This window comes from Lagopus muta, chromosome 8 (genome assembly GCF_023343835.1).
Source record: "Lagopus muta isolate bLagMut1 chromosome 8, bLagMut1 primary, whole genome shotgun sequence".
NCBI lineage: Eukaryota > Metazoa > Chordata > Aves > Galliformes > Phasianidae > Lagopus > Lagopus muta.
Genome location: NC_064440.1, coordinates 30,267,794 through 30,285,046, shown reverse-complemented (window position 1 = coordinate 30,285,046; position 17,253 = coordinate 30,267,794). Strand labels below are relative to the sequence as shown.

General features: G+C 34.7%; 1 protein-coding gene across 7 annotated transcripts in view; it reads right to left on the bottom strand.

Moving 5' to 3' along the window:
- The window catches only part of TFPI (tissue factor pathway inhibitor), a 206,608-nt gene that overhangs the window by 725 nt on the left and 188,630 nt on the right, over nucleotides 1–17,253 (bottom strand). For 6 of the 7 annotated variants that reach the window (XM_048953946.1, XM_048953944.1, XM_048953941.1 and 3 more), the window contains 6 exons: nucleotides 16,377–16,495; nucleotides 11,906–12,106; nucleotides 9,785–9,823; nucleotides 8,182–8,358; nucleotides 6,790–6,885; nucleotides 6,207–6,302 (listed from right to left, as the gene is read on the bottom strand). In XM_048953946.1, the coding sequence (XP_048809903.1) occupies nucleotides 6,207–6,302; nucleotides 6,790–6,885; nucleotides 8,182–8,358; nucleotides 9,785–9,823; nucleotides 11,906–12,106; nucleotides 16,377–16,495 (728 nt within the window). Of the gene's footprint in view, nucleotides 1–5; nucleotides 5,583–6,206; nucleotides 6,303–6,789; nucleotides 6,886–8,181; nucleotides 8,359–9,784; nucleotides 9,824–11,905; nucleotides 12,107–16,376; nucleotides 16,496–17,253 lie in introns of those variants that run through there. The other variant, XM_048953947.1, reaches the window with a different exon arrangement.

Genomic DNA, 17,253 nt, shown 5'->3' with positions numbered 1-17,253 from the left:
AGAAATACCAGAAAAAACAAGGTTATACACCACTGTCATGTTTTTGTTATGCTGATATTTTACATGAGAACTGAAGCTTTCAGAACCTTGAAACATATGAAATTTACTGGCAAATTTAATTCTGTCCTTCTGAAAATCCAGGATAGTGGAGCATAAGCATTTGTCATTTTATGACCATGAAAAATAACAGCAAATATTATTCTCTCTTTCACTTAAAACAGCACACAAAACCTTACCTGAAAGCTAGGTTTGGTTAATATGCATTTAGATAAAATCAACATTTCTGTGGTAGGAGATAATATTCAAATTCAATTGGAGGAATATGCTTGCAAAATATGAAAGAACTGAAATCAGGACAGCTTTAAAAAAATGGTAAATATTGATGATAATCGAGGAATTGAACTTTCCAAATTACTGGCAGATATTCTGAAATCATACAGAAGGGCTGCTCTGAAAGTAATGCGTCCTATTTTATTCTGTTGGCCCACTATGTCAGAGATGAATGTTAGCGGTGCGGCACCAGAGGATGAAGCTTCCAACTAATATTTTGTCACACTTTGTTGTCATGCAACAGATGGCAGCAGAGAGACAGTCTGACAAAATGGCTTCTGACATGGAAGTGTGTATGACGTAAGGTGTGACACCGAATTTCTCCCTGCGGAAAAAATGGTACAGATTGACATTCATTGATACTTGTGAATGATTCTGGAGCCCCAAACAGTGGATGCAAGCACAGTGAGACATTGTGTGGTGCTTTCTAGTGGTGGCAATAGCAAGTCATCTTCACTGGTGGAGATTTTTAAAAGCGCAGCATGCAGGCTCTTGTTCATTGCTGATGAAAATGCACATAGCCAGTGGTGGTGATTATGCTGAAAAATAGTTTTATAGCTGAGAATTTGCTCTACCAACTAGCACTATTGTGCTCTTTGTAGCAATTGTGGTTTCCAAGGAAATAAAGGAGGCATTACTTTTGGAATGATGTACATGGATAACATTTTTTACTTAAGATTCAATACCTTATTGTTTGTTTGTTTGTTGTTTTGTATGACCATAGAAAGCTTGACCTAAGTAATAAAATTTGTTCTACTGGAGAACACCGAGGAGTTATCAAGAAAATGCTTCTAACTTGTAGAAAAACCAACAATTGAATGCAAAGATTTAACTGCTGAAAGCAACTGCAATGCGGGTGATTTTAGGGCTGCTGTTAAGTTTTTACCATTCACAGAAGGCTGATGTTTTGTTTCTTCAGTGTTGCTGCAAGTGAGATTGTGAGAACTTGAACACCCTGACTTAACTGAAGTACCTGTGCACGGGGCAAATTCAAGCAGTTCACCTATGCCAGAATTCCCAAGTCTGGAGAAACTGTTATCTACCATTGTGGAGATACTCATAAACAAAAGCACAACTGACGTATGGTTGCTGTACAGAACACAAAAAGACACAAAAATACAACAGGAACCATTGTATCAATAGTTATGAGGGATCTGAAGGAGTACCATTTTCCTTGAAGAAGCTTCAGAGTTGAGATAGTTGAAGTCTGATTGCATAAAAGGACAAGTGAAGCTAACTAAATCGTGTTCTTGAAATTAGAAAGCCACGTAGCCAGCAAAAGTTCTTCAGAGGAAAGACCAAGTGGAAATTTTAGGAAATAACTTGGGTTACAACAGAGCTGAAGGCATCCTGCTTTTCAGAAAAGTGGGAAGCAGGTGAATTACTGAAAGCAAGAAGTTATGAATTAACTTGAGCAATTCAAGAGGCTGAAAAGGAAAAAAACCAAAAAACACAGAGAAGAATACGCTACACTATATATTTCTCTTGTACATATCTTATTAAAAAGGCTTGTTTGCTAAGAGTAACAGCTGAACTGGCGTGGTGAAAAAAACATGAAAAAATTGCAAAAAAAAAAAAAAAAAGAAATAAAAAAGTAACTTACAGAAGGCAGGCAAATTAAATTATTAATATATTCAAAGCCACATTAGCAGTAGTGTACTATTCCAGAAGAACGTCGCAAACACAAAAACTGAATCATGAAATGGTATTTCAAGACAGATAAAGCTAGTTTCAAGTTATGAAATCAGCACTAATTAATTTCCCTGTATTACCTGTGACATTATTATAACAGAATGTGAAGTTTATTTTTGATCCAGAATACATGCCTAGAATGGATATCAAATCTACTGTCCTATTTATAATGAAGATGGAAGATAAACTGACAACTGCTGGTTTTGGTATTGGCTCTCTGGGAACTCCTGTGCCTAGAAGCAATGACGCCGTTGCTGGAAAGAAACTAATATTCAAAAGAAATTCTTTGAAACATCAAAAAAAAAATCAACCCAACAGAACAAAACGTGCTTACCTATTTTATAGCAATACAAAGGCTTTCCAGTGATGAAGGGGGTAAATTAAATTGTTCTGTTAATTATAATAGAATTTAAATATACACTTGTAATATTAACTCCTTTTTGGTACATGGATTTTCTAGAGAGATTCCCAAGTCCCCTCATGCAGGTATTGTCAACAACTGAAGTTTTGGAGCTTTGGTAACCGGTAAGTAAGGACTGTTTATAGTATGTATAAAGCGACTGGCAGAGTGGCATCCAAATGCTTTTCAGACTTCCTGTTTCTAAAGATTACGTATTGTATTTTGTATCTAAATTTGTACTGTTCCTAAAAAATGACATTATTGTCTAGATCACCAGAAGAATGCCCAAGGTGCTATAACATTATTTCTGCTCATCTGCAAAATAACTGCATATTCTTCACACTGGCAGAAGCAATCAACTCATGAAGAAAACCTCCTAATTTTGTTATACAGCAAAATTGTTGGAATGTTTTTTTTTTTAACTCCAAGCTTTACTATGAAGGAAAAAAAAAAGAGCAAATCCTACAAACGACAAAATTGCAGACTAAGGGATATACATTAAAAACAGTGAAAACAAAAACTGCCAACACATATTCCACTACCAGAATTATTTTCCCCTAATGTAATCATTAAATTTGTGTAAGTTAATTATAGATGCCAACTTCATTGCGAGATTAGTCCAGATAGAAGTGTTTTGTTTTGTTTTGTGTTTTTAAATGATCTCAATTTGGATTGTGCTTTACCGATACCATTTTACACCGCCTTCAGCATTATTCATTACATTTCACATAGCAACACATCAACATCTTTTGGATCAGACAAAACCACAAATTAACAAATGTCAGGAAACGCTTTCTAACTTCATTACATATGGGGTCACGTGGCTGATCCTATGGCATTTGATTCATTTTATATAAAATCAAACCAATAGTTGCACTGACATCAACAAGGCCATAAGACTGTCTTCATGCCTGTGCTCATCCTGTTCCATTTATCCAAAATATCTCATTTAAATAGGTTTTAAATATCCAGTACCAAGCTCATAACCTTGGATTAGCTATGCATATTATTTGCAAAAAATATGTGATAAATGTCAGGTCATGAACGGGCATGGCAAAAAATAATTTAGAATTCATATAGGGAAATGACATCCAATAGGTTCCTACAAGTTGCTACCCAGAAATGTTTTAAAGCTCACAGTTTAAAATACAATTCTTAAAATAATGCCTTTTCTTGAATCCCAGACAGCCTCCCTCTGATGTAAACAAGAGATACTTAGGAATTTATGAAATATTTACATTTAGATATAGATTCATATTTATAAAAAAAAATCTCAAATTTGCAACAAAAAGTGCTTTATCTCAGGCTTAGCTGGCATTGAAATGTGTGACAATGAACTGTTAATTAATTATAATATGAAAGACATTTGAAATGATCTTCATGAGCTAGATGAAAATAAGACTTACTCTATGCTCTTTCACTAAACACAGTATTGTGGCATACATGAAACTTCAGACTTCAGATTCTCATTCCAGTTACAGCAGGGGGATAAAAAAACACTCTTCAAGTACAGAAACTGCTACAAACAATAATGAGTCATCTCCACTTAACAGTATTCTCTAGGCATAAATTGGTGCAGATCCATCAAAGCAAACAGAGCTGTGTCAATTTCTATCAGCAAAAGATATGGTCCTGACTTTAAAAAATAATAACAGGAGCTGCTTCTTTTTGCCATTCCATACTTACTGAGTGGAAAGCTGACATTTGATCTTACAACCCACTTAGATTTCACAAGCTGAACATAATATACAGCACCCTTGATTTCCATAGGTCACTTCACTTGATCTAGAAATAAGAGTCTTGATTCTTGTCTTCACTTTCAAATCCCTAGAATCTGTTTTAGATGATATCAGAAATATATTGACTCTCTGCAAGAAAGCCAATTGGTGGGAGAGAGCACTAGTCTTATGTTTACATGCCAAAACACCAGTTTCTTTTGGCCTTGGAAGAACTTAATCTTCTGAAGATGAAGAATTTTGCTGGAAATATATTACTGGATATTATGATATCAAATTAATCTAAATCTATTATCTAAAAATAATACATATTTTTTCTTGAAATCAACAGAAAAAGCATTTCAATTGTATGGTGAGGTGTTCTCAAATTGACAAGTCCTTGGAATTATTTTTTAATGGTGGTCAAGTATGTCAAAAAAAAAAAGAAAACACATAGCCAGACCAACAGACACACAAAACATGTTTTGGTAGCCGATCAGATACTTCATCTGTACTTGAGAAGACAAGAATCAGACACTCCATCTCAAGGAGCCCATCTGAACCTTTTATGCTTACAACTATATTCTCATCCCTCACAGAGGGCTATTGAAAGTGCATATTTATATGAAACAGCTCTCTTTTGCAGCTTCAGATGCTGCCCAGTGCAAGACAAAGATTATGAAGGAGAGAAGAAAGTAAGGTCTTCATATTTTCCATTGAATTTCATCAATCCTTCTAATTTCATGTTTCCCAGCTACACTGACTCCATCTACCCTTGTACTGCAGCCTTTCTTGCACTAACCTTCCAGTCTCTTACCCTCCCCAAATTTGCTTTACCTCGAAATTCACCATTGCTGATATAACCAAGAACATTTTCATTTTTTCCCTCCAGTTTTCTCAGAGAAAACACAGTGAATAATGCCTCTTTGCTTTTATAGGTTAGTTGCTTTGTGGATCTGGAGGTTCATATTATGAGTAAAAATCTGAGAGCAGGTACAATCTTGTATCAGTAGATTTATTCCCAGGTCTTAAATTATGCAAAAATTTTTCAATAAAATCAGCTGCCAAGAGGCTTATTGTTTTATATTCAGTCATTTTAATAACAGAGTGCATCAATGTTCTGTATGTGATAAAAAATTCAGCTATTTCAGAAACTTACCTCAAACCAACTGTACATTATCACAGTACAAGCAAAAAAAAAAAAATAGAATATAACATACATTCAAACTTTGTTAAACATGATTCTATCAAAGAGCACAGAAATGTTATTCCACATGCTCATTATCTTACAGAATGTATAATACACAAAAGCATTGATCAATCTGTAAACCATCATTCAACCCCCAAAAGTACAAGTAAGAGTAAATGCAATAAAAGAACAAACAGAAATACTTGGTAAGAATGCTCAGTCTTTTCCCAATTGTTTCTTGTTTCCTCTTGCATAACTGTGGATCATAAAAATGATATGCCTCAAATTCAATCCAGCTGTACAGTGTGAGCAAATACCAGCAATCTATAGTGGAAATTATACTATATAGTAGTGCAACAATACCTTGAAGTAGACATGAAATTCATTCACACTCACCTTGATTATAATCAAACAAAGAGCTAAGTTTAATATAGCCTTAACAACGATAAAAATGTGTTATGATAAATACATTTTGTATATCCCAAATTGCAAGAATGATTCTTTCTTAATTTGTAAAATGAGCTTTAAATCACCTGCCAGTTAGAACCCCACAGAAATATTCATTTTGACTACAAGATTTCTGCATCACTGCTTTTGCTTTTGATCTCTTTAATGCTTTGTGTCTATGACACTTCCAGGAAGCACCACACTTTCAGAACAGGACAAGGTGTGATCAGTATTTCACTGTCTGGTATCTATAGAAGATAAATAAGTAGAAATACATTTCTTCACTTTGACTTGCCCTGATGAACAAAACAATTGACACAGATCAAAACCAATTCTTTAGTCTCAGATACACTGGAAAATAAGTGGAAATGGAAAAGAAATCAAGAGCACAGATAAAAACTGAGAGCTAAGAACTGCAAAAGGAAATTCTTACCAAAAGAACTGGGAAACCGCTTGCGCTCTTCCTCTTGGTAACTACTGTTCACAATATGGGACTCTTCCTCATTTGGTGTAGTTGGCAACAAATTTACTATAAGGAAAAAAAAAAAAAAAGGCAGGAGGGGGATGAAACAGTAAGTGATAGGCTATCTAGACACAACAAAGTACTGAAAATAAACTGTAATTAGTACCCATCTGATTTGTTCCATGCTGTTATTAACACTACTGTAAGACAGCATTCTTCAAGTCCCAAAGGCAGAGGAAACTTATGTTTTAAAGCAACTTTAGGTAGGATTTCTTTTTCTTCTTTCATTTTATTTATGTGTGATTTAAATTAAACATGGTTTGGTACGGTTGTTATATTACTGGCAGACATTTTGCAGTGATGGTACGTTTTCAAAATATGTATTCTTTATAACAAAAATGGCCACAAAGCTAGCTCTAATGTTCCTGGTTCATTATGCTTATCTATTTCAACTGATGTATAAATTCTCAACTAAACAATTAAAGGAGTGGACAATGTGAGGAGAGTTTGCATTAAAAACCAACAACTATCAACAGCAAAAGTAAATTCTTACCAAAAATCCCAGGAAACTGATTGCGTTCTTCCTCTGGGGAGCTATTGTTCACAAGGTCAGGATGCTCCTCATCTGGAACAACTGACAGTAAGTTTGCTAAATGAAAAATGAAAGGAAAATAATGAGGAAAATCACACACAGGAAAAGGCATTAAAGTTTAAGTATCATTAAAGCAAAAAAAAAAATATTTTTTTTCAACAAAACATTTTCTTTTTAAACTATAGCAGTATAGCAATGGCTCCTCAACCTCCTGGAAGCTGTGGGTGAGGGAATGTATCCATCCCATGAATTACAACCCAGTACCCTGAGAAGCAGAGAGGAGTTAGGAAAGGTTACTGTATTCTGATACACAACAATTCACAGGAACAAGAAGGACAGCGAAGCAGAAGAATGATCTGGGTCAAAGTTGCTGTTTCATAGCCCAAGCTGCACAGCTGAATCATTCGGAACTGAGAGCCAGGTTTCCCATTGTTCTTTGGTGGGAAGGTAACAACCCATGGTAGGGTAACTAAAAAATCTTTTCCTCACAAGGTCTCTTTGAAAGGAGTATATTCAGATGTATGGGTTAAAATATATACATGCAAATATTTTATGGCATTATAAGGCCAAGCAGCTAGCATATCTTAGATTATAAAAAAAAAAAAGAGGAAAAAAAAAAAAAAAAAGGCCTTCTGTGGATGCAACTGGAGCAGATCCACTTCTCCGTTCTGTCTTTCTCTGTCTTTATAATCTCTAGTACCACAATGACTTTGTCTTCAGTGTAGGTATCAATATTTTCACAACATATTTTCCTAGATGACTGCTCTAGAAAGCATTTTTGTAACATCAGTCCCCTAATAGCAAGTACAGTGGAGAAATGAGATGCTCTAATGACAAGGTACAAGAGGAAGCAGTACTCATTGTGGACCAAATCACTTCCTCAGTAGAAACTGATGTTACTTCAATTACTTCATCTGTCTGCATTGGTTTACTTAGATATATTAAATATGAAGATTTGAAGATTTATGAAAATGAATGATAATGAAGATTTATGAAACTGAATGGAGTTCCCTCTTATACAATAGGTTTAATACACACTTTTGCAGGGATTTATAGAATTACAATACATGAGGGTAATCAACTACCATGAGAAAAACAAAAAAGGTAGGAGATTGCTGTAATATTCATTAAAATTAATTGTACATACCATTTTTAATAGAATTTTCCTTATGATTTTACATTTCTCATTTTTATATGTATTTTTAAAAATACATAACTGTGTGAATTTCAGGTGTAATTTATTGCCATTTCAGAGCCTTCTAAGCCGTGGTTTTTTTCCCATGATAAACACCTTCAAAACACAATGCTGTTTATACAAGAATAAAACTAAGAATAACGAAGACAACAACTTACAGTTGCCTTGGCAGGTAGTCTGGCATTCTTCCAAACTCCTAAAGTTGTTCTGGTTTCCAAGGCACCCACCATACTTGAATATTTCACATATTTTTGTCTCTTTGTTATAGAAATACCTGGAAAAAAAGCCTCGGCAGATTCCAGGGTCTTTCTCTTGATAACAGAAGTTGGGCTTTTCTGTGAATCAAGGCAAATGATGAACAGGGTGGGGGAAGAAAAAAAACAAAACAAAATACACCAGATGGTAAGACAACAATAGAGTTGGAGGAAGCTGACATAATAAACTTAGTCACTTTAGAATATAGATCATCTGTAAAATAAACGCAATTCTAATGTACTGCTTTTGTTCTCTCTATATAACACTGCAATATTGTGCTAGAATATTATAGGACATATTCATTGCTTTTCTTTTTTTCAAATAACCAGTAAATTATACCTTGGATAATGAGTATTGTTGAGTACTGTTTAAGTGTTCCCCTAAAATGAAGCTCTAAGATTAAAATCAAGTTTTATTCTGATTTAAAACCAGATCATTTGAACCTAAGTACATATTCTTTCCACTTATGTAGTTGCTTTAATCAATGTTGGTGTGAATTACACAGAAGGCAATCTTAAAATAAAAGGAAAAAGGAAATAGTATTTAAAAAAAATAAAAATACATTTTGTCCCGAATTGCCTATTCCTTTAAAAGGATGTAAGAAACCAGGAGGCAAAGCAACTACTCCAAGTACCATCTTTTAGTCTCAGCTCCTAATCTGCAATGGCTAATTATAATATCACAAAAAATTCAATAAATGAGTACTGCATAATTTGACTAAATAATCAGACATGATACCAAGCACTCTGGCAGCAAAGAAAAAAAAAGTTGTACAATAACCCTCAAATGCTGATTTCTCAATGCATTCCATTTTATTTCTTGACTATTCTCTTAACATCACCATGGAAGTAATAAAACCCATCTGGAGGTATTGTCAAATTCTTGCTGGTAGATACTTTGAAATATGATGCTCGACTTACCTCACTTGCTGAGAAAAATATCTTTAGTCAACTTATGAAATAATTGTGTCAGGTGTGACATGAACCACCGTACACATGAAACTTAACAGAAAAGTGAGGCTAAAACAATGTGCAGAAGACTACAATTTTAATAAAAACATTCTTAGAACAATTAATTTGAAGTCCCTAACATTTTTTGAATAGATAAAAGAGTTGTAATTAAGTTCATCCTAATGCCTTTATTTTTAACTAAGTATCTATTAAAAATATTTAATTTTTGTTACAGAGTGATTTTATCTATTTTTGCTAATGGCAGAGCAAGTATTCAGGTTATTCTCAAAACACACAAGAAAAGGTTCCACATCATATTTGAATTTTTTCTCCCTTCTCTTATTACTGAAGAAAACAAGCTTATTTTAAGAACAGAGTGACCAGTGTCTGTAGCTGTCCTCCAAATCTTTGATGAAAATGAGCAAAGATTAGATAACTCACCTTAGTATAAACAATGCTGTTCTGCTTAGGAGACAGCTTGGAACAATACATAATCTACCCAAAGCAGCTAAATACCTTATTGTATTTTGTGTAAGACTTATGCAAACATAATTACCTCTCTTAATTTTTGCTAGCATCACCTCCAGAGGCAATTCTGCAATATAAATAAAAAAGAAAAATATTTAATAAAAACAATCATGTAAGTCTCACCTGTAAAACCAAAATGCTTCACAGTGACTGTGAGCACTGTAGATAAGAATATAATATATGTTCCCTTTCTTTATTCTCTTTATTAGAGAAGTAGCACAAAATCTTGGTACAAAGGACTGAACTACTATTTTCTCACGTGGGAAGAACTGATATACTTGAAACTAGAGGATATGGAAAATAGTGGAATTGTGCCCATATTGAATTGAACTGGCAAATTCCTCATGTTCCTGGAGTCAGAATCCTGAATTATATGACCTTATTCCTCAAGAGACATTTAATCAGCAGATTGCTTAGCCCAGCGTTGGTAGCTATTGATACTGCCAGCAGCTTCAGAGAAGATCTAGTTAACAACCTCTCACATGGTAGTTCCTTTTGCTATGCCACATACAGTCAGAGTTAAGTGTTCCTTGTGCTGTTTATGATATTAAAGCACAAGGTTGAAAACAATTCTTTCTGGAAAAACTTGAATGGCTGTTATGCTCCTCCTTGTTATGGAAGCAGTAACATAAGATACTTCTGCAATCCTCATCCTTAAACTTTGTGTAATTTTTAATTTTCATAAAACAAACAAAAAATTTCCGGAAACATTATTTGTGTTAAATTTTCAAAACAAATCTTTTGGGTAGAAATTCTATATATTCTATAATAAAACTACATTTTCCTTGAATGCTACTAAAATATCACCATTAAATTCTGATGGGGGTACACTTTCTACATACATAAACATACAGAAAAATTAATATTAATTCCTACTGAAAAATCAGCCCAATCTGGATTAAGTAGAGGAGGGACATCAGTTTTTCTAGCCAGAAACCTTCAATAGAATGATGATAAGGAAATATCAAAGGTATGTGTTTTAGATTCAGTTTGGTGGATGCTTCAGCCTGCTTGGGAGGCAAGACCAACTCCTGCCTTCTAAACCTCAAGAACTAAATCTCTGCTTTCCCCAGTTAGAAGTGGCATATTCTGATTGAAGAAAACAACCAAAATATAGACATGGCAGAATTAGTGTATAGGCTGTAATAAATGAAATCTTGAAACCTACTACTGACTATAAGCTGTGCTCTAGACAGCACAGGGACATTTGCTTTTAAACGTTGCAGGGCTCAGTTTCTGAACAGCATCAACAGCTAGAATTTTAGACAGGCAGATCTGCAGAAATAAGAATAAAAAGGAGCAAATTTCATTTTCGCATTAATTTTGTATACTCATCTGCAATTCTAGAAATATCTGAGACTTTAACAAGAAAATAAATTGAATCAGTGATATGAAGGCTCTTTGATTTCTGTATCAGTTCAGTTCAGCACTGAGGTTTGCGCTCTATTCAACCATACTATTTTGGATCAGTTTTTACAGGTAAGAAAGAAAACCTGCTTCCTTTTCTCTGTAAAACCTTCACAATGCTGAAGGCCTTAAATAATTATTACCATCATTTCTAACTGCAAAAACAGCATTTACAGGGCACTTGTTGTATATTTTGTATATCGTTTTCCTCTTTCTAATGATTAATTCAATTCCGACAAAACAGATCTTTTAAGTCCAACAGCTGTATCTGACATTTTAAAAGAGAATTATTATTGCAGTTCCAATTTTGCTGAATCATAGCAGATGTTCAAGATTTTTTACGGCTCTATCAGCTTCTAAAGAAGCAGAAATGTAGAACGAGAAATTGGGTGTGATATTTTCAAAGCAATTAATGTGCTAACCACCAGTTTAACCCAGTGTCAAAATCAGTTTCATTTTAACAACTTATTCAAAACATGACCCTAGACAGAAAATAAGCTTTCTTGCACTGCTCTCTATTTCACAGATCAGCTAGAAAATCACAATTTATCTTTCCAAATCCAGAATGTTTGCTCGCAGAATCTAAAATAATTCAGATGACTGGAACACAGTATAATAATTGGGAACATCAGAATTAGAAACATCACATCAGCATATTAACCAGAACTTTACAAACTGCATAAGGTTTGTGGATAACAGCTAGAAGAACCGATAGAAGAAGAAGAAGAGAATGGGTACTGGCCTGTTACCACACATTTGTTCTGACATTCTTCCAAAGTTAGAAAGTTGTTTGCATTGCCGTGGCATCCACCATATTCAAATATTTCACACTCACGGCTTTGAATGTTGAAATAAAAGCGCACGTGGATTGCTTTGCAAGGACCTTCATCTGCTTTCAGGGCACAGTCTGAATGCCCCAGTTTCAGTGGTGGTAAAGGAACACCTGTGATAAAGAGAAAAAGGACAACTGTTATGGACTCGGACTGCTTCACTGTAGAATTTAAGTTCAAAATCAGATTGCTTGCCTGTTCTGCTAGAAAAACACTTGCTAATATACATGTGTAAAGCTCTGAACAAATTAAACAGAGATGTAAAAAGAAGGTCATCATCTCCTTTGGAAGAACAGTTCCATTCAATCAAATAGAAAAATGGTTACAGTTATCAACCAAAAGAGCTCATGTTCTAAACTTTCAGTCCTTATCAGAACTCTCTAGAACAGCTACAGATAGTGATTTATTTACAGGAGCTCACAAAAAATTCTGAACAACAAATACATTGAGAAAATTCTGGCAGCTCCCAAAGACACACTGACTATCCTTGCATAAATAAAAGGCAGAAAGAGCGTCTGCTGTGCTCTATCCCTCCCATGCACATCTAATAGCAAACACTGCTCATGGAAAATTCTCATAAACAGTGTGGCAAGACAACCCTGCAGAGGGCACCATTCCCCTTCCAGATTGAACGTTACTGGCACATAAACCCATCTGGTATAACCAAAAGGTTATCATATCGTCTTAATTTCTTTGATCTTGATGTTCTTGCATTAGATCTTTCAAGTATAAAAAAAAAAACCAAACAAAAAAAAAAAAACCAAACAAAAAAAAAAACCCAAGAATTTTTCCTGCTTTGCGTAACCAAAAGGAAGCATTTTTACCCTAGAGGATTCTGAAAGCTTTACAGAGCTTATATATTTGCAATAGCAACAAGAAGAGAATTAAAATCTTTCCCTCACTCTGCCAGAGCTGATCAGAACAGTAATGTGTCTTAATGTGCACGTGCAAAAGTAGCACTATACACAATTGCTCAGAAAGGAGGGGAAAACAGTGATGGCAAGTTTCACAGGAACATTACAGCGCTTCCTCTTGCTAACAAGAGTAAGTTTCCACTTTTAACTAAAAGAATCCACAGAAATAAACATTATTAGCTACCCCACTCTGTGGCTATTTAGATTTAATGCCTAAAATTGTCCTTATTATGAAATCTTTAAATGAAATGCACAGCTGAGATAAATCCACATAAATACTGACGTCAATGGAAGTTTACTCTTCTAATTCCATTTGGTGCATTTATAACTATTATACTCAGAGGAAATATGTTTCACCAGTAAAATCTTACAACCCATAGCATGGAGATCCCTGAAAAACTAACACTTATTACACAATAACCATTGGCACAAAAAATGTAGCAGATAGTTTATCTTCTATTTTTAAAACTGACAATTGACAGACTGATGTCTAATTTCAAAATAATCAGACCCTAAAATAAGCTACTTCCTTATTAGTGAAATTATATTTACAGATTCCAAAGTCAGGAAGACAAATTTAAAAATATTATTGAAGATTTTCTAATACAAAATGTGGATGCATTAAATGAATTAAAGAGACAGGAGTTTCATTAAAATTCCTATGGAGTTGAGCTTACCAAACAGATTTCTGAATTTTGCTTATTTTCTTATCTAGATCATCCTGAAGAATCAAGATTTACATGTCACAAGTGATTCCAAAGATCTAAAGTTCTCCAACATAGAGAGTCCCTTTGGAAGGGACTTGAAAATGCTCAGATATAAAAGTTGATACATTGAAAATGAAACTTCAGAATCCCCTTAATCAATAAAAGGGTGAAAAATGCCTCCAGAACATGAAAAGTGTAAGTAACATTTGGATTAATTTCTAAAAGGCTAACATCAAACAATTAGAGCTGCACAGAAACCAATCCAACTCAAATGGGGACAGATATGGCTTGGCAGCTGGTTTATAAACGTTATTTTCTTGGCACACAAGCAATAAGACCTCATAAATGACCTATGCCAGAGACTCAGTCCATTCTAGAAGACATGGTGAAAACTTACGACTAGAATTGCAGACATGGGGTTATGTTAGATCATTTTGCTTGCTACATTTTGCCCCTCCAATGTTCTGGGCTATCAAAACAGAAATAATGTGCAAGCATAGTTGCAAAATTATACAAAGATGATGAACAGATGGCTTGGTACAGTTTATCTTAGGAACTTTCTGGACTCCAAGCTTAGTTCCCACCAAAACCACAAAACTAAATTATTGTTTTGCTTACTTTCTCAGGCTTTCCCTCTGCAGTCACTGACGCTGTTACCACTGTCAGATATACTGACACCTGCTGCAAACATAACGACTATTTCTATAGCACTTTTTGCAACTAATGAATCAGCAAAGGCATTCATTTTGTTAGGAGTGCTAGAAAGTTAGCCATACTTTAACTAAAATAAGTACCCCGTGATGCCCCAGAAGGCCATGCCCTCTCCACCTGAACAATAACCAAGTGACTCTATGGAAAGAAGTCTCAAAAAGATTTATGAAAACTGAATCAATCCTGAGTCTGGGAACAGGGCCAGAGTTTTTCCCCACTACTTTACACCTAGGAACACTTAACTCACCATGAATGACATAAAACTAGGTTTCTTTCTCAGAAAGAAACAATAGAAGAGAAGGCAAACATGAGTATTTGGCCATCAATTCACATAGATACAAATGTGCCTGCACACATTTCACATGCACAAAATACGGAGGTTGGTCTGAAACTAATGCCTCCTATTTATTTCCACGGAAAATACAACAGATACAAAGAGCACAACAGCAGTTGATAGAGCAAATTCTCAGCTAAAAACAACATTTGTCAACATAGTCTCCATCATTAGTTATGCATTTTCACCAGCAATGAAGAAAAGTCTGCATGCCATGCTCTTGAAATCTGTACCTACAGAGGTGACCACTGTCATTGTTGGAACTACTGAAACGCATTACCCACTACACCTCACTGTGCTCATATCCAGTGCTTGGTCTCCATAAACATTCAGCAAGAGTCCATCCATGTCAATGGGTGCCACTTTTTCCACACGGAGGAATTCAATGAAACACAAACGTCAGAAGCTGCCTTGCCAGACTGCCCTTGTGCTGTCACCAATTGCGTGGCAACAAAATGTAATAGAATACTGGTAGGCCCTCCAACAAGAAAGGCATTTCTGTACGTCAAGGTTAAAGAGAAAGAAATTCGTTTTGTAAGAATTCATCTGACTACATTAGCATGCTAAGTATAGCACTAATGTGGAATGGCTTATAATTTAAAATGTGGTGACTAATATCAACATGGTATTAAAGCACTCCCTTCATTTGCAGCAGCTTCATGATTGTGCATAATTAATAGTTTCTATCCCAAGAATTACTGCTATAAAAGACTTAAAGAAAGAAACAACCCGGATGGAAATTTGACAAGAGGTGTGCAGCTAATCTGCCAACAATAACAAAAGGTTTCCCTTAGCTGTATTCTTTGTTAGTCTTCAAAATTAGACCTGTCAAATGAGAGAGGTATTCACTACATCATTCTCTGCAGCGTAAGAAAGAAGTCAACATTTTCTAAAAGTAAAAGAAGCATTTTAATACTGCCCAAAAAGCGTATTTCTTTCTCATCTGCTTTCTCAAAATTGTTTGTGATAAAACTAAAATATATTTTACATTGATACCCAGTATAGAAGTGTAAACCATATCAATGAAGTGAAAGTACAGTGAATAACAACCTTGTAATGGTAAGAGAATGCAAGAACCTCCCTCATTCTAAGTCACACTTCTGACATTTTTCTTGACACCAAGTACTAACTGGTGAGTTTTTGTTTATCCATCTGTAATAGATCAGTTGGAATTATACAGAGAACTTATGTGAGGCCAAGGAAAACAAACAGAGCAATCCAGAATTGTATTATCTTTAGAACAAACTTTGCAGATTAACTGTGACTGAAGAGAGCTGCACACAGGAGAGAGCAATATAGACCTACAGTGCTATTCATCATATTTCTATCTCCTCGCATAGGAAGCTAAATCTGAGTTATACCTGCACATTCCTTTCCACCAACACTGAAGTTTCCCAGGGATCCTAAAGCAGAGCTAAAGGGGGAGTAATTTTGATATACCAGGTTTGATTAGCATTAGATGTTGAAAAAGCAAGAGAAACAAAAGCCCTTACAGTTGGCTAACAATTTTGCTAGAACTTAATGCAAAATCCAATTGCTTCCAACTATTTAGAGACAAGTTTGTTTTTACCACTGTTTTACACTTAGCTCAACTTCCAAGTTTCCTTGAAAATTTACATCTACAGTGCATTTTATCATGGTGTTCTTTTTTTGTTTTATTGTTTTTTTGTTTTTTTTTTTTTTTTCAAATTTGAGAGAGTTTTCTGTAAAGTCTTACCCAGAACATCCTCTTCTTCCCCATCCTCAGAGTCATCAGCTGCATGCCCAGCGATACAGACAAACAGCAGGATAAAGGTTAAAGGTAAGAAACATCCCCTCTTTCTTCCTTTCATCTTCCTGAATAAAAAAACAACAACGTAAACTTGAATCAAGTTCCTTGACAATTCTAAGTTATTAGCAAGGTAGTACATAGCTTTCAGGCACATATGCAAGCTATGAGCTTCCAAAAGAATATAGGATACGCTAGCATAGCATTGTAAGCGCAGTGAGGAATAGGACAAGACTTTGTGTTTGTATTCAGCTGATCCCATCTCCAGTATAGACTAGATGCATTGCTATTATTTTTAATTTAAGAAACAATTTTAAACAATTTTCCAGAATCCGTAAGTAATTAAAACATAGCACTTTTTAATATATAGTAGTTTTTAATGTCAACTGCACAAGCACGGTTGACTGACATTTCTAATTCTTCCAAATAAGTTTTACTCTACCTGAAGACCTAGGATTCATTTTCAAGCATAGGATTGTGGTTTTTTTTTTTTTAAACAAGTATCTCATCGTTTTATAGATATCAGGTTCCTTGAAATTGCAATGCACAGCAGTAAACTTTCTGCAACATGGACTTAAATTTTTAAGCAGTATTTTGTATCTTGCAGACCCTTTTAATATTGAATCCTTTAATTAATAAGTGCACTGCTATTCTTTTCTATGTAAGAGCAGTATAGCTGTAGTCATTCACACAAAGGAAACATCTTTATTTCATAGCTATTGGCAAGTTCGAGTTGTGAAAGGTCAAGCTGTACACACATATACGAAAGCACCTCAGGAAAACCTTCGCTTTAAATTTTTAGAAATGAATTTTTAGAAAGAATTTT